Source organism: Lepisosteus oculatus, chromosome 17, assembly GCF_040954835.1.
Source record: "Lepisosteus oculatus isolate fLepOcu1 chromosome 17, fLepOcu1.hap2, whole genome shotgun sequence".
NCBI lineage: Eukaryota > Metazoa > Chordata > Actinopteri > Semionotiformes > Lepisosteidae > Lepisosteus > Lepisosteus oculatus.
The window spans coordinates 12,763,958-12,790,999 of NC_090712.1; the positions used below are offsets into that span (position 1 = coordinate 12,763,958).

At 37.7% G+C, this 27,042-nt stretch overlaps 1 protein-coding gene across 1 annotated transcript; it reads right to left on the reverse strand.

Moving 5' to 3' along the window:
* Nucleotides 1-27,042, reverse strand: ston1 (stonin 1). Its single transcript, XM_006638776.3, has 11 exons — nt 26,716-27,042; nt 17,395-19,262; nt 16,854-17,056; nt 11,212-11,313; nt 10,537-10,660; nt 9,883-9,935; nt 7,085-7,178; nt 5,372-5,955; nt 4,779-5,024; nt 522-611; nt 1-278 (listed from the first exon to the last, which is right to left on the reverse strand). The coding sequence occupies exons 2-11, from the start codon at nt 19,202-19,204 to the stop codon at nt 171-173; spliced, it is 3,414 nt and encodes a 1,137-aa protein (XP_006638839.2). The 5' UTR covers nt 19,205-19,262; nt 26,716-27,042; the 3' UTR covers nt 1-170.

Below are 27,042 nucleotides of genomic sequence, written 5' to 3' on the forward strand. Positions count from 1 at the left end.
TAGCTTTGTAGTTGTTTCTCAGTTCATTAAATATCACATTTGCTCCACATCAACCTAAATAAAGTTTTTTTTCTTCTCACAAACCATGCTTACATCAGGGTTTCAATCTGCTCAAGTCTTGCTGACCCTAAACCCTTCTCAAAAGCAAACTGCTCCCTCTCCTGGTACCCTCACCACTCTGCCTCGCCAATTGCTTTAGAGAAGGCATAGTCCTTTCCCCCGAAGCTCATTACTCCATCTTTGAGGTAGAATTTCCATCTGTTCTTGCTGCGATGAATCTAAAGTTAGAAATATTTCCAACAGCACATTCATCAAAGAATATTTTATAATTTGATTTGCAAGAAGCTCACAGGCATATAAGAAAAATGCATTGAAATCCTGGAGTGAATACCCTTTAATGATTGAAATGTTTGATTGCATTGATATTGAAAAACTATTACCCTTATTTTGCTGAATGAGCCATCTTCCTCATTTCACACATAACAGCGGCAGCACTTTTTAAAATGGGAAATGTTACCTACCTTATCATACTGGCAGACAATAACGTTGTCTGTGTCAAACAGGTCTGGTACATCTTGCTCACTGACATCATCTCCAGAATTTAAAGGATCCTGGGAGAGTAGAGATTTAAAGTAAACACTTTCCCAACATAGCAGCATTCAAGAGAAATAACAATGGACTATGTAATTAAGGAAGATTACCCAAAGACAGAGGTAAGCAGATGCACTGTTTCATATTGGTTGACCTTTCAAAACTTGAATGAAACATTATGAAGTTCTAAGAGGGAAGGTAGCATTACTGTAGAAGTTATGGTAATGAGTCACAGGAGCATCTGAAAGCTTCCACATTGTTCACAACAGACTAAGCATAGGTTTCACAAAATAATGATATATAATAAGTGCCTCATATATACATAGAAAACGTAATCTGAAAATTACTAGAGACTGGAAAAAGTGCTGCACTAAACAGATTGACCATCTGTTTGCCCACATGCATATTTTCAATTAATATTTAATGCTTTCTGAATTCAACACATGGAAAATTCCACTGGAGCAAACCCACCCCTGGCCTTCACCGGATGGGTAGAAGGAGAGGATGCAAGCAGCTGGCAGGGTCTCCCCTGCAACATTGTTAATAAATTTCAGGATGAAAGTTAGTATGTGAGTTCAAGATCATAATGGCTCACACAAGGTTACTTCTAAAATGCAAAGTCTCATGTTCAAGGTCAAAAAAAGGCTTATTTCATGCATGCTAAGGAACTGACAATAAGTTGTATGTCTTTGTAAGTGACCACAGTAACCACGAGGAAACAAAGTCAAGCAGGATTTGTAACACCATATGTTCCATGTTTCTTGTTATTGTGAAAGTGGATGTTATTCTGTACATTCATGTGAACATGACTTGATATACCAACAGTCTGCAACAGGTATTGCAAAGAGCACAATATGTTTGGATTGGTATCCTTTTACTTACAGATTAATTTGTTTTCTAAACTGTTTGCTGTATTTTTAAAAGAGCAGATTCTTCACAGAATATAAATGCCATCTTCTTGGCTCAGACCCACTTGTTTGTAAAGAAACCAAACGTTTGTAAACTGAATTGCGGTTGTACTCGAAATACTGAGCAAAACTCTTTAACATTAAAGATTAAAGGCTGGTGTGCCCCTTAAATTGCTTCAAAAACTGCAAAACAAATAGAATTCTGCTTTTGAACCATTTCCAATGGAATAGCCAAGATCAATTTCTTCCTCAGTATGACCCAGTATGATCTACATTTGTATTTGTTCTAGACATTTCATTGTCCCAGGGATAACAAATTCTAAAATTCAAGTCACTTTATGCTTTTAACCAAGGCTTCATGGGATATATCTTCTTTTAAGAATACCTGCTGTTTGGGACACTAGGATGCATGAAATAATGCACAGTATATCAAAAACTGGCTCAAAAATGACTGGAGTGGAATACATAAACTTCATACTTATCTTTACACAGCATCCACAGTCCCCCAGAAGTACAACTTATAATACCAACGTGTTCCTTTTTTTTAGCTCCTTGCCAATTTCATTTTTGAAAACTTGTTTAAAAAAAAAATCGAAGACAATTTTCTACCAATAATTTCTCTCAAAATTTAATGTCTAAGGCAAGAATCTGTGCATGTAACTATCTATTACTTAAAATGAGCAACAAAAACCTCTGGAGAAAGGAAAAAATAGAAACCAAAGAATATGAATGTCAATCAAACTCTAATTGCAGCCTCAGACATGTCATGATTCCCTGCAAGGTAAATGTCAAAATGTTCCTGAACATTCTCTTCTATCTTCTTCAAAAGACTAACAATGCATTATAGGGTCAGACTTGCAAAAATTTTAAGGTGTATGCTACTTAATGTGTTCTCACCTGGTTAATTCTCCTTAGTTAATGGATAATATATCATCAATTCAGTGCAAAACAAAAAAAAATGAAGGGCAAAAAAAGAAAAAGGCATCCTGGCAGATTTCTTGTACTGTGTTCTGACTGCCTTTCAAGCTGTGCCATACAGACCTATAAATTATCACCTGCTGTAAAAGGATGACAGCCCCATGAAAACTCCATCAACTACCGTCTGAGGGCCAGAGTGAAAACTACGTAGACTGTAAGAAAATGTGAGGGAGAAATGGAACCATAATCCACCACACATCGATCAAATTTTAGTGGTCATTGTTAATAAAAGGGTTCAAGCAGCCAAACAGGAGACACTAGACCTAGAGATGAGAAATCATGCTCCAGTACTCTTCTCTCGCTGCTCCATCAGCTTTCCTTCATGTTCATCTAGTCAGCAGGCAATGTTCTCGAATAACCCAGTATGGTACGAGTTCTGGGTCTGTCATTGAAAACGCCCACCATTGTTGCCCATGGGCTATAGGAAATATTTCTTCTAAATTCCTCTTTCAATACTTTTAAATACATAGAGAACAGTCTCCCAAAACCATTTTCAGGTTCTCAAGATTATTATTTTCTAAAAGTCAGACAGATTTAAAAGTATCCTGAACTGCAAGCCTAAATCTGAAAAATAAATTCAAGTTTAATTTAAAGAAAAAAAGGGCTGCCTGTGGCTATTTTTGAAGCATATTTAAGAGTGGGTTACAATAATTACTGATGCTGAGAATAAAATTTTGTGAGTGCAGGTCACATTATAAATTAGAAATATATTGTGTTTTTACAAGTATGCATGATAAACGCATAAGACACAATGTTTTAGGTATCATTTTGATTCAATAATGATTTATAACCTTCTGAATGTCAGTGCTGGTGAAAATCAATAAAACACAAAAAAGAACCACTGAGCCCCACTTATCAAGAGAATACCACCTCTGTGCTATCACTGTTGTAGACTCTCTAGTTATATATCAAGGTTTTGTGTAGACCATCCCAAAGGACATCAGTGAGATGCAGAATGAATATGAATGATACTCTAATTATGTACAACAGACCAGTCAAAGGAGAGGTCCAAGCATGATGGTCTCGACAGGAGAGTCTAGTTGCTACAGACAACCACTAGTAGTACTCGATGGCAAACTGATAGCACAGCATTACATAGACCACGTCCCTTAACCTCAATTTCAGTCCTTCCTACAAGCTCATCCTGACAAAACACTCCAACAGGACAACACTTCTCATGCTGCTCGTGTAACAGTGGCTTTTTTGTGAGACGAGAATGATGGTTATGCCATCAATGCCAGACTTGAGCCCTGTTGAACATGTGTTGTACAAGCTGGGACAACGTGCGGCAACTAGGACTACGAGAAAAATGAACAGATACATGCATGGCCAGCCTCTACAAGCCCAATGGAACAAAATCCTACAAGAATCTATAAACCACTGCAAAGCAAGCATTGTTACATCTTATATTCCTTCAAAGGGTGGACATACAGACTACTAATTTGGGACTTTCACAGTAGACCCCCATTTGAGGACAGATGCTAATCTGCATAATGAATTTACCCATCTAATAAAACATAAAGGCACTTACTACAAAGAAATAGTCATTCTCATGACAGTTATTTTTTGCTGTATAGTATATAAATCTACAGACAGGAATATCAACAGAGTAAACATTTTGTATCTATAAAAAGTCGCTTTCAGTAATCCAACAGCACCATCTGTTGACAGCAGCCTTGCAGACTTAAATCCGAAAGCTTCTTTAAATTCTACAGAAGTCATGAAATGGAAAAGAAATAACACAAAATTAACATTACTTGCAATAATAATTAAAATGACCATTTATCATAAAACTTATCAGATACATGCTTTCTAAAGTAAATTGTTCCATTGTTTATCACATGCTGTATTCCATCCAACTGAAGGATTATTAATGTTTGAATCTGCTCTTTTTTTTTAATAATTGTATATACCTAAGCAGCTCTAAAAAGCAGAAATGTAAACGGAGCATTCTTACCAATGTACTATTTTGAATTACATTGATCCTCCCAAGTCCAATGACATACTGGTAAGTTAATTGGCTTCCGAGAAAACTGGCTCAGGTGCGAGTGTGTGCATGTCTGTGTGTGCCCTGCAACGGACTTGCATCCTGTCTAGGGTGTATCCCGTCTTGCACGCATTGCTTACTGGGATAGGATCCCACTTCCACACAACCCTGTAAGTGCTCAGATATTGGATGAATAAAATTACATTAAGTGCAGTATATAAGTATTCTATCGATACCAGATTTGGCTGGTATTAAAATGTTTGGCAAAAACAAAAGTTCTGTCTACCTCAGTTTTCTTTTATATTTCTACTCACTTCCTCGACTTCCTCCAGAGGTGGGTCATCGTCAGTGTCACTTGTGGAGCTGTCTGAAGTGCTGGTCCCTCCTCCTCCTTCTAACACCTTCAGGTCCTCTGCATCAATGATCCCCAGGAACTCATTCTCACCCACTTCTCTGAGGGTGCCTGCACCTTCGTCAGAGGAGCTGTCACACGTACCATCAATCTGGACTATGTCAATTATGTCGTTGTAGTTGTAGTCTTTTGTCACGTTAATCCCAGGCTTTAAAGAAAAATAATACTACATTGCATACGGTTGGCATTTTAAAAATGATGCACGGATTAGCTCGTCATCTTTTTTCACTTCACAAAGCCTGTTCTATTTTTAAGCATGTATTACCAGTCCCTAATGGGAATAAAAAAGAAAGCAGAAATTATTTAAGCAAATGAACTGAACTGCAGTAATAAAGACTCTAAAGCATCTGAGTCAAACAAAAAAAGTGAGACATCTGTAATGCTAAAATGTGGCTAATTAGTGAACTAAAGGACTATATTATTGCCCCTGACAAGCTTGCTTTTAGATAAGCCTAATGGGATTCATTGGTATCTTGTAGACGTTTGCTATCTTACCTGTGCAGAAACCTCTGGTTGACACTGGAGATTCATTTGTTTTACATTGCTGCATTCAGATTTCTCAGGCTTTTCAGCCACCACACCAGGATCCTCATTGTTACGCACTACATCAGCACTAAGCAGGTGTGAATCAGGCTTTACCTGAAAGCTACCGAGCTGGGCAGGAAAGGCCTGCTGCACTGAAGATGCCTGGCTCACATCAATCTGTGGGGTGTCCCCACTAGTTTGACCATCGCTCAAGCTGTCACTGTGCTGTAACAGGATCTGACTGACTGCCACCCCAGGCTGAATGACTAAAGGTTGCTGTACAGGTGGTTGTATGGATTGCACACACTGGCCCATGACAAGCTGTTGCTGCAGAAGCTGTCCAGAAGGCCCCTGCTGGAACAGGTCTTTCCTCTGTTCAGGTAAGGACTGCATGACGGCTGACTGGATTTGGACTGAGGCCGTCTGCGGCGCAGCAGCCTGGGCCTCAGGAGCCTCACGCTGTTCTAACAAGTGCTGGACCGACTGCTGCAAAATGCGCTGACCTCCTGGAGCCCGCGTCACCATCACAGGGACATTGACTTTGTACAAATGCCCTGCGGAAAAAAGGAAACAACCAGCTAAGTAACACAAATATTGATGTACTCATCAATACACTCCAGCACAGCACTTTATTTTAATGAATGCTGAGCATCCATTTTGTCTGCCAAGTAACAGATGCAAGGAGAAGCCCATTTATCATTACAAAGCTGGTATCATGGTTTCTATGGAAATCTAAATTAGGATACTGGATTCTATGTGAGCAAACATTAAGAAATGGACATTTATTCAAAAAGGAAACAAGTTTAAATTTTTATCCAAAGCTACACAGCTCAACATTTCAGCAATGAAAAAAGTATAGCAAGCGAATCTTGATGTGTGGCTTCAACATTCTCCCCAAAAATGTAACAGGAATGCTTCTCCTAGGTTACTAAAGAGCTGAATCACACAGGCATTCATCATTCATGGTTTTGTGCTGTCTAAGCGCCATACGTTTGCTCCAAGCCTGTATTTTTTACAAAGCTATACACTGCACACTTCTAATTAATTGTTCTATTCAGCTTAATAGGAACAATAGAACTAAAGAAAATAATGAATACAATACATTCTAATTATGAGTCTGTTTTAGAATGGACTCTTCCCTGACATTTTAGTACTGAAACACAGAGTTCTTGTTTACAAAATAATTTTTACCTTGCCAGGCCATTCTGATACAGTGGATTCAGAAGACCAGAAATGGAATTGGTTAGAAATAAGGTTGTATACTCCATCATAGAGAGTCACAATAGCACAGGAACATATTTCACCTAATGAATACACCTTTCCTCTAACCATATTTCTGTACAGAATAATCTATAGCACACAAGTGCATAACCTGAGAATCTGCAGATTTTACTTCCTAGCTTTTCCCTAGGGTCTAGAGTGAAAATGTAAGTGGATGTTTTTTCTCTATTTAAATGTCATATTGTCTCAAACAGCACCTTTTATAGCTCAGAAAATTAGTTCATGCAGTAACACATGAAGTGTGTAGTATTATCAGAAGGTCTGAACCATTTGTTGATAACAAAAGCTTCAAACCCAGGAGGCATTTTAAGCGAATAGAGAGAAGATTATTCAGTCAGCAAAGGTTGGATAATTATGCACAATGTAAAGAATTAGGCTATCTAGTACCCAATTGCCCTGTACCTGAGGATGTTTGTAGTGTGACTCCAGCAGGTATCTGAATTGGATAGCTGACACCTTGAGGGAGAGAGAGAGTAGCTGCTGACCCAGAATTGTTCTGAAAGCAAAGCAAGATTTTTTTTAATTAATCCTTCATATTAAAAAATGAATTATATCATCCTCTTATGCACAAGCATCCTAAAAAAGTTCTGAAACCTGTTCAACTTCTTAATGTTCTGAATTCCATAACATTGACTTTAAGAATGTTTACAAACATTTATAGCTAGCAGTTTATTGATCCAAGGTCTCATCTACCTGGTTTTGGTAACTTATACCAAATGCCTACAATCCTTTGAGTAACAAAAGGCCTTTTCTTAGTTTTAAAGGCCCTTCCATGTAGCTTTCACTTTGTCCTCTTGCTCATGGTACTGTTCATCCACTGCACTGACTATCAACACCTCTGAGGATTTTGAATACTCGTATCAAACATTACCTCCATTACCAGGCTTATAGATCATAAATAGAAATTACACCGTCCCCCTCAAATACCATTTTAATGAAACTCTGAATAAACTACTTCTGTACATCATATCAACATGTCAGTGTGACCTAACCCCTCGCTAGTCATAACATGGTGTTGAAAAGTCTGTCTCCAGCAAGGAGTATGAATGTTCTTCTCAAATGGATTTTTTCCCATTTTACAGTGAGTTAGCTCATCACATTGTTGAAAATGGTTAATGTTCTGCATTGCTGTAACACTGGGCTATAATATAGCCAGAGCTACAGAAGCCAATTATTCTGTAGTTTTATTCAGTTGTGGCATACCACCTCTATTAGTTACATTACCACCATCACTCTAGCTCTATCCGTCTGCTCTAGCTGGTTGCATTTCTTCCAGTTTTGAATTCCATTTTTTTAATAATAATGTAATAATGTTTCTTTATTAGCCCTATACAATTCCTTCCATTAGGAATTCGTCTTTTCGCATACCCCAGCTTTTCTCCATGGAGACACAGACACAGACAGGGAGAGAAGCTTGGGGTCAGAGTGCAGGGTCAGCCATTGTACAGCGCCCCTGGAGCAGTTAGGGTTAAGGGCCTTGCTCAGGGGCCCAACGGAGCAGGATTCCTCTGTCGGCCGCGGGATTTGAACCGGCAACCTTCCAGTCACAGGCGCAGATCCTTAGCCACAGAGCCACCGCGCCGCCCCAATTGCTGAGCAGTACAGGGGTGAGAGGGTAGTGTACCCCTTTTTATATAATGATGCACACCCCAGAAACAGATAATTGCCGGTAAGGTACAGCAAGCTGGAGTCTTGCAAAGTGGGACTAAACTTGGATGGGAAGTCAGTCCGCTCCAGCGTTGGCCAGCACAAGACAGAACTGCCCATTACCCTAAGCAGCAGGCCTTTGTTGTGTGGGAGAAAACTGGAGCACCCAGCAAAACCAGGTAAGACAAACTCGTGCAAACTCTGCACAGAATATACAGAAATCCTGGACCCAAGATGCTTATATGTAATGAAATGTAATCATAATAGAATGATTGTAAAAACGTTATAAGAATAAAGAGCTTTTTAAGTCATTATATCTCAGTTTAAGTCTTTTTCTGTATATCTGCTACCTAAAGAATCCATGTTTTTGGTCTCTTCAGGCCCTGGTATTGATCATATTTCAGTTCAAGGGGCTTCATCTTTGAACAAACACACAAATATATATACACATAAAAAATTGGCATTCGTCTGGGATTTGTACAAGTATGCACTCAAAGGTATTTCAAATCTAAGCCTGTCCCACTTGTGATGCAAGCGATCTCTGCCTACTCAGAACTAACATTTAATTAAAAATATGTGCTATTCATCTGCTCAGTAAATATGAAATTAAAAAGTCATTCTCAAGATCACTAAAGGGCTTTCTCTTCCATCAGTAATGCTCATGTTTCTCTGCCTTATTTGCCTGCTCCATGTATTGCTTTTTCATGCATGCATTTGGAAACATGGGCCAAATGAAATAACTACAGGAGACCGCAACAGTGAAACACTGCAATAAAGGATTTTAAAGGTTTTCTTCAATCAGCCGGCTGGTTTAATTTTGTTGGCATGGATTTCTTTAATGTCATCTCACCGCTGGGGGAGAGGAGCAATCTACCTTCACACAGCAGTTTGTTTCATGGAAGGAATGTCAGTCAGCCTCAAAGGAAGGTGCCATTTGGAAATGACTGAACACACCTTGGGCAGTAAAGGAATGATTAAATTCTGTCTGTGCTGCAATTCAGAGGCGGTAATAAGCTATTCGTGGTCCCAGTCCTTTGCAAAAATACAGGTTTGTGAGAATCCAATGTCAATTGTGATGTACAGTAGGCTTAACTACATAAAGAAAAAAATATGTAATTGAATTAGTAAATATACTTTTTTTTTCATAAAAGGAATTTTTTTAATGAGTTCCACTGCATTTCTCATTATCATTCAGGAGTTCTCTAAGAAACAGAAATTGAGTTGTCCTTTTGAAATGTTCCCTTATTACATGTAAATCAGCAGGAAATTACTTCAACATTTTGAACACATGAATAAGCCCTTAAAGTTTTGCATATAAGAAAATCACACAAATTAATAGCTTAGAATTGAATGATTTATGTATCTTTTTGTACATTTTGCACAAAACTGATAGACCACAGTTTTAACCAATTCAGGAAATTGAGCATTTAAGCAGCATGTCTTCAAACTAACCCTTTATTAACTTTTCAATGCAACATGCTGTATTTCAATATAATTTGAAGCAATATTAAATCCTAAATATGTAAAGATTCAAAAGACCATTTACAACTTACCATATCTGCTGTAAAATTCTGAACATTTTGGCCAGCAGGTATAACTATCGAGGCTGAAAAAGGAGTGACATTTTTGGAAAATCAAACTGCGTTAAAGAAATTGACACAAGGCAGTTAAGAACACAACATGATTAATAAATCAAACATTTTACACTGTTCACTTTCCATCCAGCCTCTTAAAATGTTCTTTCATTGGTCTTCTTTATAATAAGAATAACTGCTAATGCTCAGCTTTAAAGAGCACTGCATGGGGGAAAACACAAGGAAACAATATGAGTGTGTTATCAAATAGAAGGAAACTCTTCTGCAGTTGACCTTGCAAGATCTGGATAACTGTGGAGCACTTCAGCGAATGAACACTGGTTCAGAGAAATGGATCCCTTTATCCTAAGCTGAAGTGTTTCATGGGAGGCTCTAACTGAAGAGAACAAGTGCAGGTAATATGTCAAAGAGAGCATAACAAGCAAAAAAATAATTTAAATAAAATTATATGTAGGACAGAAAAAGAATAATTCACCAAAAGCTAATACTGGGAGAATTTAGTCTCTGTACCAGAGACTGCTACACCTGGGGCAAAATGATGATGACATTATATTGCTTATGTACCTGCAACTTGACTAAATTGACAAAGGGTTTACAGAAAAATAAACTAACCTGTTGGTTTCTGCAGTGTTTGAGCAAAGCTAGCTGGGAGCTGCAGAAGAAAGTTGGATGGATTTATGGTGTCTTTAACAAAGCCCTCCACTGCCTTCGACTGCATAACCTTGGATTCCCACATCTAAAAAAACATCCTCTTGTCTGATTTCTGGCAGCGAAATTCTGATTGCTGCAGAATGTACGTATCTATTTAATACATTAAACAGAATCAACATTAAAAGTAATAAAACATTATCCATATTAAAATGTAGTATTTTAGCTACTTTTTTAATATTAATGCTTGTTACTAGAAGTGCATCACTACAAAGAATACATTAGTTTTAAAAATAAACTACGTTGATAATAATAAATTGACTTCAAAACAATATAAAAATGATTTCACAAATATTATTAAATAATAACAACAAACAGAAATAAATGGTAGAACTAGCTATTTTATGTATATATATATAACACTTTCAGTAATTTCAGAGGAAATGGCAAACAGCACACATTAATCCCATGACAAGTATAAACATATTAACATCATATATATATATATGTGCATACAGTGTCTACACAATTGGGACAGAAGCCTAAAGTTTGTGTTTCTGCTGAGGAGCACCTCAAGAGGACTTCCAGATGAGGTGAAGAATGAGCAAGTGAGCAAAGGATCCAGCATGATCATCTCACCTGCCTTAGATCCTGCAGCACTTGCTCTTCCACACCTTCATCAACAAACAGCTCACGTACACCCTCAATGACATCCTCAATGATGGACTTGTATAATTTAGGCTGCATGGGGGAGGGGAGAGAAAGAGCAAAGCAACAAAGAGAAAGTCAAGGTGCAGCTGAGATACCCAAATAGACCACCGAGCTGAAGATTAATCATAGCATCCAAATCAGTAATCGCTTCTTCAGAATGCTGGCATTTTGAGCCCGTACACAATGACTGCCAATTTGAACTTGGGAGCCGATCACAAATGTCTTAAATATAACTAAGAAAACTGAGAAAAATATTAAGCCCTGATTTCTAAAATTGTTTTTGGAGATGGCTTGTCAGAAAGGACTCAAACTGTCACCAAAATTAGAATACCACACTTGCAAATAGCTTTATAAAAGGGCAGGTATGGCAATTTTAACGCTGCATTGTTGGAAGAAAGATTAATGCCTTTACAGACGCAGGCATCGCAAATATTAATGTGTAGAATTCTAAAAAGTTCCCCCCAAGCAACAATGTGCACATTAAGTATGAATACTTTTATAACTCGCAGCATAAAATTTGTATCAGTCGCACAAAATACTTGACACTGTTACTTGCTGATTACTTATCAATTTACAAACGTTAACAAGTATAGGGAGGCTGTACGTAAGTTACAATAGATTCCTTGTAGATAAATTGTAACTAAAAATATTTCCATGCGCTTACCACAGGGTTTGAGTTGGACAACATTTCGGAGGCTGTTGAGATTATAACGGTGGCTCTGTTTCAAAACACAAATACATTTTGAGATAGCAAATTAAACTTTTCCAAATAAACTATATTGAAAATCAAACAAAATATTTGAACTGCAACCACAAAATATTTTTGAAAACGCAAATAAAATGTAAAACTTTTCAAAACGCAAAAAAACATAATATAATGTCTCACAATGGAAATAGTTCGTCATAACGGAAAGGAGGCAAAACGGAGAAGGAGGTCGAAAAGGTAAGGCTGGCAAGACTTCTGTGAGTAGTATTTAATTATCTCCTTTAATTAATTTATCATGACGTAGTGACACCCGCTAGGCAAGCAAATATTAGCAGCCATAATGTTTGCAAAAATATTTCCGTCATTCCTGTTTGTTGTGAATTTGGTGTATATGGTGCAGTCATGTAAGCGTTCTCGAGTTTAACCTCTTGCTAGCAATCCAAAGAAAAAAATAACGTAATGTAATATGTGTCGTGCTATATAGTATTTTGCACTATATATTGTCAATATAATTAGGTTCCTCAGCGCACTACAGATTTTACCTGTTTTGTGGCGTTTGCTTTAACCCAAGGCCTTGCTGTGGAAGGCTTATGGCTTTTTCACCCAAACAAAATGATCCCCAGTGCACCACAGCGCGCCGAGGATTTGCAGCATATCGTGCAGGTAGGAGTCAGTGTTAAAATGTAATCAACGAATTGAAAGAATAACTTAAAAGAAGTTTAATTCCAAGTGTATTTGCACACATGATGTCATTTTCAGGCTATTGGGCAACCTTGGAACTCAAGTAAAACAATGTTCATATGCACCTACTTAAGTGGTGATTTATCATGCTGAGGTAGGGTTCGAATTAGAATAAACGTTAATGTCTGGCTTCAGTTATCATGGTGATTGAACTTTAAGTGGTTAAATTAGAACTGTTTCAAGGTTAACTTATAACATTTTAATTGACTTCATTTTAGGTTGAAGCTAGTGCAAGGCCCAGTAAAATATCAAAATTCATTACTATCCAAAATGAAACCCTAGCTCAAGCTTAACACCTCTGAATAAACATTATTATTTTTACAAATCCAGTGTTAGTCTCAGAGGGCTGATAACCGATAGTACACCTTTATTCACCTGCTTTTTAAATATTACAGATATTTCAAAGACTTGATATACGTAACAACCATGGCAGCTCTATTTGTATTTATGTGCACTGAAGTCTATACTTCTATGTTGTGCTTCAGAGCGTTGCAATATCTTTTTACAAATGAAAAAGTTGTCTGAACAAACCCATTAATTACAATTATTTGGTACTGAAAGGAAAAAAATTGTCATTTGATTGCTTGCTTATTTAAATTAATATTTGCTGTTTTCTCTATTGATTAGGATTAGTATGTGGCATTTCTCCAATCTTGGTTTTGTTCTCCTTTGTGGATGATATACTGGTATATATGTTATATATGTGTAAAAGATTAATTTGTCAGATATTTTTGCTGGTATTTAATAGCTGTTGGAATGACTTAAATGTATTTTGTTACAGCTAAACAATTTTAAATACATGATTTATGGTGAATTGTTACTGTCCAGTACATTTTTATTCATTTGGATTGTGCTTTACACACGCTTGTTCTTAGTTCATTTCTTTAGCAAAAGCATAAAAATCTGTGTTCCTTAGTTTCTTTGCTTTATGGATAATCACCATGTTTTTTATTTGATTTTGAAAGTGTATTGTTGTGATTATACTTTGAATTTAAGTATTTTTCAAAGTTTTCTTGATTACATTTTAGCTTAATATTGGGAACATGATGTCATTTTAAAAAAGGAGGAAAAGCTTGACTACTTCACATTTCTCCTGCAGTTTCCAAAACTGATCTTTGCAACCGAAGCAAAATGTAGAATGTTCAGTCGCTGTCTTCCTAATGCTCCACATGTTCATTTGCATTATAATGGAGCAACTGTAGACAAGGAACCTGGATCTGAGAATTCATTTACGAGCATTTAAGGATCCAACTGTCAGATCCTTCTGGAGACATATGTTTTTCATTTGTGCAAAGAAGATTATACAAAGTGTGTACGTAAGAAACTAATATTTGTCTTTCAAATTAGGTTTTAAATGCTTACTTTGCATGTAATACAAATACTTTGCTGTTTTGTCTTTTAAGAGTTACAGTGTAAAAGGGGTCTCTTCAGTCCCTCAGGCAGTTTATTAGTGATGTTAATGACTGATTCCAGAGTCCATATAACTTACATTTCAGTCTTGCAGTTTTTCAGTTGATCTGAGAATTCATCCATCACTCTTTATGACCATTCTTGTTCACAATTTATTTCTACAAGAATGAATTCTTATTCTTGTTGTTTGCTATACAAAGCCTTTTTTTAAATATAATACGACAAAGGAACTTTAAGATCACTTAGTAATTTTTAGCGTTGAATATCCTCCTTATTTTTAACATTGCCAGTTAAACGTTGTAAATGGTTCAGGTATTGCAAAAGAAAATAAGCAGGATTTTCCCTGGCTATAGAACTTAGTGATAGAAAGAATGGAAAAATTAGAGTGATTGAAAGACATTTGCATTGTCTTGAATTTTGCTCTCCTGTCCTGATTTTCAACAGTTTGAAGTTCTACACATTTTATCTTACATGTCATATTAAGTTAAATGGGCTGATGAACTATCCTAAACATGAATAGTGCTCTGTTTCTACAATTCAGTAGTTAATATTGGATGACTTACTAAACCTTGGGAGCAAGTCATGGGAACTTTATTTTTATGTAAAAAATTGTATTATAAACAATTTTGAGAAGCTAATCCTTTACCTTATCCTTTATTATTTTACTGTTGAGGATATGAAAACCTCTGACTATTTTTGCCTGCATTGCAACATTCCTGAACATCTCTCTTTGCCTTTCTGCCCTCCTCCAGTTGGACGAACTGCAGCAATCGAGGGTTCTGTTCTTCTCAGAATCATTCAAGGGTTTGTTTAAAAAAGGGTTATCCCTCACTGGACCACAGATGCCTTGTTGTAGTAAGGATATCAGCTGCTTTATTTTTTTTTTAAATGATACTTCAAAAGTCTGATAATGTTTTCTAACCTATTCTGCAGCTGGCAGCCATTCACAGATTGCCTAAGAGCAGCTGGTGAATAAATGAGTTGAAGAAAAAGAGCCATTTTAAACATCATTTGAAGCTATTTGCCCTTCAACATAAGTGAAAGACCTGGTTCAGTGAGCTTTGTCACCAGAAGAAAGACATTTTAGCAGACATAAGAACTCTTCTTTACAGTTTCTATTGGTTTTTTCTTGCACTTTAAAACTTACATGTTCAATCTGACCACTGTTCATCCTATAAGCCACCAAAATCACACAACAGACAGAAATCAAATAAAGGAAATGTTTATTGTACAAGGAAGGTCAGCACTGGAATAATGTGATAACTGGTTTAGAATTTAAATTTTGACATGAAACAGCAACATTATTGTATTAGTTTTGCAGATGATAAATCAGTTTAGATAGAACAATATATGTAAATAGTATCTTAATTGCATTATGTTCAAACGATTAAGCTATGAATGACAAAACAGATTATGATGTCTATGCTTGCTATACGCGGCAAATGACTTGTCATATTTTTCTGTGCTTCATGTTGCAAAGTCTGAATTTTGTATCTCATAAAATCAGCTGCAAGTACTTGATCTATCTTTTCAAACTTATGATTTCAGCAAGATATCAAATGTACCTTGTCACAGCAAGCAAACTGCTAATCTTCTTACACTGGCAGACATGGACCTCTAATCAGAGCTTTTTCTGGAGACGCTGGAAGTTCGGAGTTAAGTGAAGCCGTCATAGCTGTGTGCAGCCTGGTGTGGACTCTCAGGAGGACGGGCCCCAGTGGCACTGTTAGGACTGCAGCCAGGCATGTCATGAAAATGTTCAGATGTCAATGTTCCAAGGCTGGCAGAACCTTTTCATTTTTTAACACAAGGTTGTGTTAAAAAGACCATATGCCGAGGAAGCCTGCGGTTTAATATCTCTGAAACAGTTTAAAACAGACAGAGAGTGAAGAGAGAAAAGACAAGTGGAAAAAAGCTGTATGTGGTCAACTGCAGGCTTCCTAGGCTCATCTGTTTCCTCCAGGTAAAATAATCTGAAAGAAAGCTAACTATGCTGTCACTCAGCCAGAACTGAAAGAAACTAATTGAGGCTGCCAAGCTGTTAAATTGCTGAAAAACGAAAATCCAAGTGTGTGGTGGAATACGTAAAATGTGCACCACAGAAGAGAAGAGAGCTTGATATGAAGTTGCATCCATGTGTTTGCCATACATTTATTTGTGAGATTTAGATCTACAGTTACACTTTTTAGAATGAGAACATAATAGATTTTTCCCACTGCCAAGTGTGGTATGCCAGCAATTCAGGTATGAAGACTGTAAGGAAATTGACTTTTTCACTGTGGGAACAAAAATAATGTAGTTTTGAAATGGTATAGTTTGTCTTCCAGTAGAAACCCTTTCACACTGGCATTTCATTGAGTCAGACAATCAGCTTTTTTCCGTGAGTCACCTTCATAGTTCTGGATCCACTTCTTCTCAATTTCCACCTGTGAAGGGACATTCAAGGGCACAAATGAATGTTATTTCTACATGTTTTAATAAAGCATACAAACTCTAAACTCAACAATCAAGACGTTACCAGACACTCTGGGACCAGATCCAAATTGTAGGAAAAGCTTCAATTCATCAGAACTGTGATAAACAAGAGGCTTAAAAGAAGTAATGATATTGGTTTGGACAACATGGCTTGATCTACAGTATATTCCCACATCCTGCTGGATTGTAGGTGTTGTTTTGTCCTCATGTTTTTATTGCAATCCCTTTGTTACAATACCTGGCAGTGGAAGTGTGCTTTGGAGACGATGTGCTTCTGGGGCTGAATGTCACTCTCAATTCCCAGTGATTTCACTCTGGTCCTGGACACCACTGTGTCTGCTACATCAAACTCCATCGTGACAAAGGGATACCAGTCCGAGGGAATCTCCTGATCGGACCCGAGCTCCAGCTTGCAGGAAAAGCAATGTGGATGGTCTGCGGCTGCCAGAGAGAAGGTAACACAAGTTTTAAACTCTCCGTTCGACTGTATACTTGCATGTACAACAGCAGACAGCCCCTACTACCTTCAGTGTTTATTCTCTAAGACATGAGATGCATTCTAGTTGATGCATTAAAAACTATAAAACTACGGTAAAAAGCTCATCTAACATGTTAAACTGTTATATTTAAAATATAATTATTCTAATAATTTACTCACAATACTGGCAGACAGTTATAATTGTAAAATTTCCCTATGTCACTTGTTCTAATTTTACTTCTTATTTCAGAACATGAAGAAAGACCGGTGGGAGGTTAAATGTCTTCAGTAGGTTTCTTACCAGTGTTTTTAGCTGGCAACCTTTCAATTCTCCACACGATAGAGCCATAGGCATGCTCATACTTGACGGTTCCCACTGTGACCTGCATCACAGGCTCTGTGTCAGCTGTAGTGACAGATCCAAGGCAGGCATTTCTGTTCATTCTGGACTTCAGTGACTTTTGCCTGAGGAGAGCCACAGTGCGAGATACTTTGATCCAGTCTCCTGGAACTGAGACCTGAATGAATACATTCTCGCAGACCTGCATCGAGTCCAGATGAACAGAACTTGTTAATGTTGAGGACATGTTTAAGAAGGCCTGTAGCTCAATGTAGGCTCCCTGCACAGTCACAACAGCCTTTACAGAGAAAGGCAGTTCCACCATAGTTGAAAGTGTCTTAAAACGCATTAGCTCCACTCTGCAGGCATCTGGAGGGGTGAATTTGATGAGTCTTGATCTCTTAAACTCACTCTCATTTATGCTTTTGTGAAAGAAGTAGTCAGAAATCTCCATCCAACTTTCACTGTCCTCTCCCCCATAACTTGGGTCCCTCCTGAGTAACTGCAGGTCATTCAATGCTAAGAAACACTCGGCACCTCCATTGACAAAGGCCAGACAGTAGATGTGAGTTACTGCTGCTTGTTCCACCATTCTCCCATCCTTGTCTATTCGCCCCCAGAAGTTGTCAGTGATTTGCAGGAAGAGCTCCTGCTCTTCATAGTGTTTCTTCTGCTGAGAGTGGGGAGGCAACTGCATGAGCTCCTCTTCCATAGTGGCCAGCAGATCGGTGAAGTCACTGTAGTCTGTGGTTCCAAACTTCAGAAGCTGCTCCACTTCTGCCTCATGTACCACCTCGTTCTTGGGGTGGTATTTTCTCCTCTCAGTGTAGGATACATGTTCTATCTTCACTGTGTGAATTTTTCCAGGATCATTGTAGCTCTCCAGCTTGGGCTGAGAGAGCCGGCAGTAGGGGTGCAGCTGAAATTCTTTAAATGGCTTCTCTAGGCCTTTCTCATAATACATCTGCAGGACCCCACCCAACAGCAGTTTCAAGTATATGGGACCCCACTGGCGTGATGACATGCGATTCTTCTTCTCTGGTATCCTGAGCATCAGAGACCAGCCATCTCTCCTCTGGCTACGGAACAAGCCTTGTGGGATGAAGGACGATCTTACTTTTGACTGCTCGTACCTTTGGGCTGGGGCAGTACTTCCACTTCCCTCATCTTCGGCACGAAGCCTTTCCAACTTCTTGCAAATATATGTGTAGGACTGCTGGATCTGGTCACCTGGAAGTTCATGTCCATCTTTCCTGACGAAGAACCGAGGAATGCTGGTGTCAGCAGAGCTGGGTTCAGAATCCGAGGAAGAGCTACCCGATTCCCGCCCCTCACCCCAGAAGGGATTGGTGTGTCCGCTGTAGTTCTGGAAGGCTGGAAAAGGACTAGGCCCCCCAGGGGGAAATGGGCATTGAGGTCCCCTGAATTGTGGAGTCCCCCAGCTACTGTCTAAGGCAGGGGATGGAAGAGGGGTACCACCAGAAGAAAAACTCCCGAAGAATCCAGGTGTCTCTCTGACTGGTGTGCACAAGGGTGTATTGCTGGGTACACAGGGGCTTCCATTAAAGTGCAGCTGTGGTGAAGTAAGGGGGCTGGTGTTCGACAAGTGGAAACTGGCAGGGTCATGCAGAGGAGGCAGGGATAGCTTCAACCCATTGGGTTTGGGAGTGGCGGTGCTGGTACTGGGGGATGGAAAAGATTTCTGGGGTGACTGGAAAGCAGAGCTGTCATCTTCAAATGTCACCCAGTTTGGGTGATTCATGGAGCACATTGTTGCTGATCCCCCAGGCTGAACATCAACTTCTGTGGGTTTCCTGATGTTAAAAAAGCTGTCAAAAATAAAGGGAAACAAATAGTGAAGTATTTAGTAATTCACAAGTCAGCAATATTCTAACATGTTTAAGATTATGTTTCAGCATGTTTTTGACCTATTGAAAAGTGTGCAATGTATTTTTAAAAGTCTTTATGTTAAACAGTATATTTACAGTATATATGAGTATGCTACAGTATATTTTTGAGTGTCATTGCCTTCACTGATAAATATATTTCTAGTGCTGATAAACCACATTCTTTGATATTAGGCTCCATCTGGTGGAGTCAATGTGAAAGTGCAAATAAAATGTATAGTGCAGCCTAAATTAATATAACAGTTGGCAGCATTCCTGTGTGTACACAGAGAGTGCCCATTCACCCAAAACCCTTTTATTTTTTGTGCATATATGACAGATAGATATGAAAATGGCTCAAAAGCTAATAAAGGGATTACTTATGCTAATAGAAAGCTAATAAGGGGATAAAGTTTTGTTTCAGAATGCACTAGTAAAAAAAAAAAGATGAAGCACCTACAAAACAGATTTGCTGGGCTCGCATTAGTCTGATGTGTGCAGACAGTTCAATAGCAATAATACCATGCTGTCAGCAGTGATTACCTAATGCACAGAAGTACATTAATTAAATCAATCAACTGCACCCTCAAGCTCAGACTTCCAAGCACAGTTTCAATTTAGTTCATCTGAAGCCTGAAGGAACTGCATCTCAAAAAAAGGTGAAGCAATTACATATAACTAAACTTTACTTTAGGACAAAACACTACACAGCTTGCTGTTTTTCACTTCTATGAAAACTGTTATGTTGAACCATTATGGACTATAAACATTTTGACTGTTTTTTTTTGTAACATAATTCAATTAGAACTTAAAAACTGCAGGTCAATGCTTGGTTGAGGTTTATGAAGTATAAATAAGATTCTGAAACACTTATGTAGTGGGTTCTGTAAAGTACTACTAACATAACATATAGTACACTTAGTTTTACTACACATTTTTCCAGTTCTGTACAAAGTCACAGTGCATGCCTATCCAAAACCTCCCCACACCTGACTGTGATACTGAGGTTTTTGTTCATTACAAGACAAAAGGTACCATTCGAGTCCTTCAAGTCTTTGTACACATTTCATAATGTGAACACTATATAGTCAGTCAGTACATATCAAACTATTCTAGGCTAAAAACAGATATTGACTTTTAAGTAATCATGAATATTTTATGCCTTTAAATGTAATACTAAGCCATGCTCATGCTCATCAAGAAAATACTAGTTCCAAAAATGAAGGACTTGGAGGAGTAACAACTGACCGGTAGCTTTGATTTACACTTTACTGGGGTTATATAACATCTTCACTGAAAAGCCAAATAAACTTATACTTGACTCCAAGTTGGTCATAAGTAAAAAAATCTGGTTAGGTTTCAGTTTCAGGGATTGGGCTTTAATTATTATCCTGTATGAGTTTAAGCTACAGTTTCCAAGTTCTTCAAGTAAAAACATCTGGAAGAGTACAATCTTACTTTGTGTGTGTCTTTGTAAAATAAATGAAATTAAAATCCCTTTCATATGAGCCTATCATACCTTGACAGTACACTTTTTTTTAATAAAGGTTATAAAAAGTCAGATCAGTTTGGTGGCTCTTTCTCTGCTTAGTAACCTCTCAGAATAAGCTGAAAGTGCCATCTTTTATCTGTCAAAATCAACGTTATATATAAATTGATCTTATACTATTATAAGGTTTTCCTTGGTGTAACAAAATACTTATCTCAGGTCAAGAGTTTCAGAAACAGAGCCATGCCATCCATTTGGATGGACCAGAGAGTGTGATGGAGTGTTTTATTTACCAGCAATATTTACCAGTTTTTCTCTTGAAGACAACATATGTGGAGATGTCACAATGTTACACGAGATGTCACAATGTTACACTACCTAGTCTTATATTTAAACCAATCAGAGGAGTGGATGTGTAAGAATATTTGGAGGATTTATTCCTACTTTTATGCAGATTAGGGACAATATTGCTTCTCAGTGATGTGTTGGCTTTCAAACCAGTCTTTCTATTCCTGCAAGCTAACCTGCAGGACAATGCAGGACCACACAGTGGTAGGGTTACAATAGAACATCTTCTTTAAAACTATGTCAAGTTCCTGAGCCACAGCCAAGAACTCAGAGCAATTCACCAAAGCCATCAGGAGAAAAGAAGTCCCATTCTACCAACCTTCTCCAGCTAGCAGTAGCTGCACAGGAAGAGTTGCAAAGTATCCCACAGCAGTCTGTCCAGAGGCTGATCAGATCTATGCATCAAAGTTGCCAGACTAACAATTTATTAATGCACAGGGAGGTTATACTCTGTACTCTGTAATGTTTTCATTTTGACAGTGTCATTTTTTTATATGAAAAACTTGGAATTTGACGTATTTTTCTTTCGTTTTCTGTTATTTTATTTCATATATCATTAAACTTCCATTAAATCCATTTAGAATTATGTTTTTTTCATGCATCATTTGTGCATGTATGTAATAAGCTTTCAAGCCAGCTGCGTAGAATATGTAACATCAATTGATAATCAATTCCAAAGCTGCCCTGATATATTCTTTTGACATAAACATCTAGAAACCATCAGCAGTCTCCAGGTTCTCTTCTCCTCTCATCCCACTCTTGGAAATGAAGCCTTTAATATTTTCCAATTGAGAAAGACATATTTTTTTCATTTAAATGAACCTGCCTGCCATTTTTTGACTCATTGTTTTCAAAGACACAGACTGAGGGGAAACACGAAACCAGTTGCATGAAAAGCCATGCTTCTCAAAGCTTGCCAAAGCCAGAGCTCCATTATAATGCAATTCTTGCTCATAATGCATGAAAACTATAAAGCTTTGCAAAGTACAAAATCTGCTTAAATAAGCAAGACTACAGGAATGCAATCTGACCTTTAATTGAATGTTGCTTTTAGAATAACATATCTCAGCCATAAAATTTGGTATTTCAATTTAACAGAGGCACACAGAAAAATAACTCTGCAACCAATTAATAAAATGGTTCCCTTCCACATTTTAAAAACATGCTTAACTATTGTAAAAACACTGCATCTACAAGATGAGTTTGAGTTTGTTGCCTGAAGCAATGCAGACATAAACAGAATGCCAGAGGTCAACCATGCATTCCCAGCAGTTTGAAGAAACATGCAATACACATTAACATCCTATAATCTACATCTGCTTTGTGTAAAAACACTTTTAACTTCAAGCTAAAGTCTCCAGCTTACATATTTCCTATTCTCTACAAATTCAGAGCAAAATTACAAAAGTACTAAATATATTGCAAGATATTTTACAAATAAATTGCTCCTCCGAATCTTTTTTCAGTCATGCTTCCAAACTGGATCTCTTTTTTGGCAACAAGAATATTTCGACTCTGTCACTCCTAACAAGGCAAATCAAACCACTTTCTAGGCATTATTAACTGGGTATTTCCTACGTTGAACTTTTGAAGTTTGCTTGCTGTTACTGGAACGAAACTGAAGATAATTCGGGTGGTCAGTCACAACTAATCCCTTCTTATTATGCACACTGAGCCTACAGAAGCTAACCAGTCAAGTGCAAGGAATAACCATTTAAACCCGGGTCTGTAGAAGTCTGGGTATAAAAAAAAATATCCTGCTGACCTGCTTAACTGCAGGTATTTAGGGAACCAACAGCGTAACTGACAAGGACTTATACATTGCAGCATCATTAGGAACATACAATCAGATTACTCACATTCCTCAAACCTTCCCAAAAACGAGCACGCAGGCAGTTAAATCTCTTTTTATTCCCAAAAAACACATACTAACATTGCAAAAAAACTAGCATTAAAGTACTCAGAACTTTAACTTTTTACGTATAAATTCTAGCTAAAGCCTTGATTTAGGCTGACTATGACTCACTGTTGCACATCCAACACCTCCAGCAGTAGTAGGGAGAACATACATTTCTGGGAGCTGTTTTCCACATTTGGAACAATATACCTGCCTTCATTATTTAAATGTTTTTGAATTGAGAAGGCTGAGACTGCACATTAAGGAAAGTGAAATATTGTATTCAGTAAGTTAATTACAGGGTGGTGAATAGTCAGAAAATCTTCCACTACCCAAACTGTGTTTACTGTATTGTACGTTAACTACAGCTAAGAGAAGCATAATGACATTTAACTTGTTACCATTTAAGCTTTCATTATAGAGAAAGATATACCTGCCTGGTATGTAAAGTCTGTAAAATGTGGATGGTTAAACATCTTAGGTTACAGAAAAAACTGTGATGTTAGTATTTCTTATGAACTGTATACAGAATCTTAAAAAACTTAAAAAATACTTATCCTGTATGTGAAAGTATCTAAGAAGATATCCCACTGAAGGCCTCCAGAGTTCTGACAGTTAACTTGTGTTTCCAATATTACATCAGTTCATTAGAATAACATTTTCAGGCAAGAAAGAGAGCAGGAAAAACTAAATATTAGATATAGATAGTAGCATTTCATAGTCGAAACAGAGTGCTTTTGATAATACAGTCCCAAAAGGAAAGTCTGCAAGTCATATTGTTCAGGCTCAGTCGTTGTAAAATATATGTTCCAAATGAATGCTTGACTGCAGATTTACGTAAAGCCCATACAACACCTAAATACTCTTTAGTAAGCAGTAAATGCCATAATTCCCTGTACTATTCAAAATTGATTGAGAGATTGAACTTTAACCATAAACAGACTTTCTGCCATTGGCTGGATTGCAGTTCTCGAGTCCAGATTGGACCGAGATAGTGACTAAAGACCTTAGCTGACCACTTAATTTCTCTTTTTAATTCACTGTCACCCTATCACAAATACCAGACAGCTAAGCAATCACCATATCCCTACACTCTTCATTTCATTGCTTTGTTAGCATAAATACTGTTTAAAAACGAAAGCTGAAAGGATTACTCTGCTGATACCATTTTGTAACAATAACAATAATTTTGCATAGCAATAACATCACATTGTACTGAATTACATGTAATATGTATAATTTTTGCAAATTAAAACTTTTTACTCAAAATGTTAATGATCAAAATGAACAGTTATATGTGAAGGAGGTTGATTGTCAGCAAAACCTGCAAACAAAATAACACTGCACAAAGTGAAGTTAACTGATTGCATAGGTCTTCAGCTTTCTAAGTACCTGGTAGAAACACCTTTGGCAGCAATTACTGCTGTCAGTAGTTTTGGTTAGATTATTCTTGGCAAAATGTCTCCAGTTCTGAAATGTCACAGTTAGTTGATAGACCCCTCTCCATATATTTTCTGTTGGAATCAAGTCAGGACTTTGACTGGGCCACTCAAGGACATTTACCCTCTCCTTGTCAAACCACATCAGCGTTGCTTTGGCCTAGTGCTTATGGTACAATGTGCATTTTCAGCCTACAGTTAGAATATCAGATTCTCCAGTAAAATTAGCCTGTATTTTGCATAATCTATTTTTCCTCCACTCAGCTTCCCAGTCCCTGTTGATGAGCCTACGACATGGTGCTGCCATCAGTACTAACTGGGCAATGTGCTGTGTTGGGCTTGTGTCTGATACTGCATGACAGGTTGCATTTAAAACAAGAAGATATCTCAATGTTGCTCATCTTCCCATAACACATTCTACCATATATTCTCTCTGCAATATATTTCATTGAGAATCGTCTAATATTCTTTAAAAATGCTATTTCTACATGATATTATTTGTGATCCTTCTCCCAAAAAAACTTATTTTTCAGAGCACACTGGGCAACTAATGACTGTATTTAGTGTCTCTTTAATGTTATTTTTATAATATAATATGAAGATTAACAGGCCATGATCCTGTGTTGCATTGAACTTAGCACACCTAAGGCACAAAGTGTCCAAGCTTTTGCGACCCCACAATTGCAACATTGTATTTGTAAAAAAGGAAAGATTCTATAAAGTGTATCACTGCTCATTCACAGTTAACCACCAGTGTAAAAGTGACGTCCCTGTGAGTGTTTGTGGAAGTTTTGCCTTGACGTACTAGTGTTAAAGAATGTCACCCTAACCCAACATTTGTATAATGATGTAAGACGTGGTGTCTAATTACAAATATGGTGAAAAGTCACAGGTGACCCAGAAAAACAAAGGGAAATAATGTATGTACTGCAGCTGCAGTTCTCATTAACAGACTAATTATTTCCAAATGGCTTGCATGCTAACCTCAACTGAATTGATGCATGTATAGTGCTGTACTGACACATCAGATCTCAGGGATGAGATGCTCAAGGCATCACTGTCAGTCTTTAATTAGGGTACTGATGCAGACAACTGCAGATAAAGTCATCGCTATAAAGCCCCACTGTTAGGGAGAAGACTGCCATTTAACATCTCAAAAGCACTGGCACATGAAACACAAAACGTTTTTTAGAAGATACTTAATCATTATTATTTCCAAATTTAAACTGCATTTTCCTGCTTTCTTACAATAAATAAATAAATACATTCTATTATAGCACGCATTAATTGTTAAAGAGCTGGTTTTGTTACTACTAACACAGGACTACAATAATATTAGGGTACTTCCTTTAGGTTTTGTTTCTGGATTAACCGACACTTCAGCAATCACACCTCAAATCCAGGTAAGACACATCACATTGGCCCTAGCAGGTCGTCCTGGACACATTTAGCCAGTGTGAGTGAGAGAGCATGCTGGTAGCACAAGCCTGGTTCCATCGTTGTTTGGGACCAGGAAAGATAATACGAGTTTTGTCCAGAAGGACCGTCCGCTGTGGTGAGCTGGATTATAGAAGATGAAGAAGGCAGATGGGGTTGGAGGTTAAGCAGACAAGCTATAATCATACTAACGGGTCATAGGCACCACACTGATGCAGGATGATCTGCCTTCCTGGTTCCATTACATGTCTGCAACAGTTCCGAATACTGCCGGACCGACTCACGGAGTGCCTACACTTAGTGCTGACATGCTGAGTGTCAGTACTGTCAGTAACATACACCCTGATCTTGAATGCCTAAAAGCAATTCATATCTAATTTCTGATGGTGGAACAAAGAACAATAAGTCTGCTGCCCTGATTGTTAGTGTTTCTAATATTTGATAAATGTTACTTAGTCCCAGAACTTTTGCTCACGCGTAAAACTAGAAAGGCTCTCCAACAAACAATCTGCAATAACATGAATACCAACTATTTTTTTTTAATTCGGCTTAAACTCGGTATTTTCGATCAAAGCGTAAATAAAACGATACTTGAATATCGCCCCCGAGAAATACAAAACAGCTCATGACAGAAAACTAAGTTCTCTATATTTTGCTACTTTAAAAGCGCAACATATTATAGAGATGTCCTGCGAAGTTGCTGTAAAGTAATTTGCTGCGCAGAAACTTTCAAACTGAATATTCGTTAAATAATTGTATTCTCTATTTTTCTAAAATCCTACTTACAGCGATCCACGACTCCAACTTCGTCAACAGCGGTACATTGCTAAAGCATAAAATCCTTTTTCTTCTCTCTCCCGTTATCCAAATACTAGCTCAACCCTATGGAATTTTAACAAAATGGCAGAGGACGCGGCGGCTGTCGGAATTTTCTTTTCCAAAGCTGCGCTAACGGGAATATCTTGCTTCTGCAGGCGACAGCTCGCAGAAGAATGAGAATAATACAGTGCACTACTTCCTCTTCCCCAGCTGAGCCTGGTTAATGACGACGGCATAGCTTGGCATTTCTCCGAACCGTGGCTATTTTTGTTAAAAGCCACCTCCGAATTGCGT

Bases quoted from the DNA above. Each gene is read 5' to 3' on its own strand.
- ston1 (XM_006638776.3), bottom strand. From the start codon at position 19,204: ATGTGCTCCATGAATCACCCAAACTGGGTGACATTTGAAGATGACAGC. The intron at 11,314-16,853 runs GTATTGTAACAA...TCCCCCATGCAG, and splicing joins AAGCACACTTCCACTGCCAG to CCTAAATTATACAAGTCCAT. The intron at 5,025-5,371 runs GTAAGATAGCAA...TTTTCTTTAAAG, and splicing joins AACCAGAGGTTTCTGCACAG to CCTGGGATTAACGTGACAAA.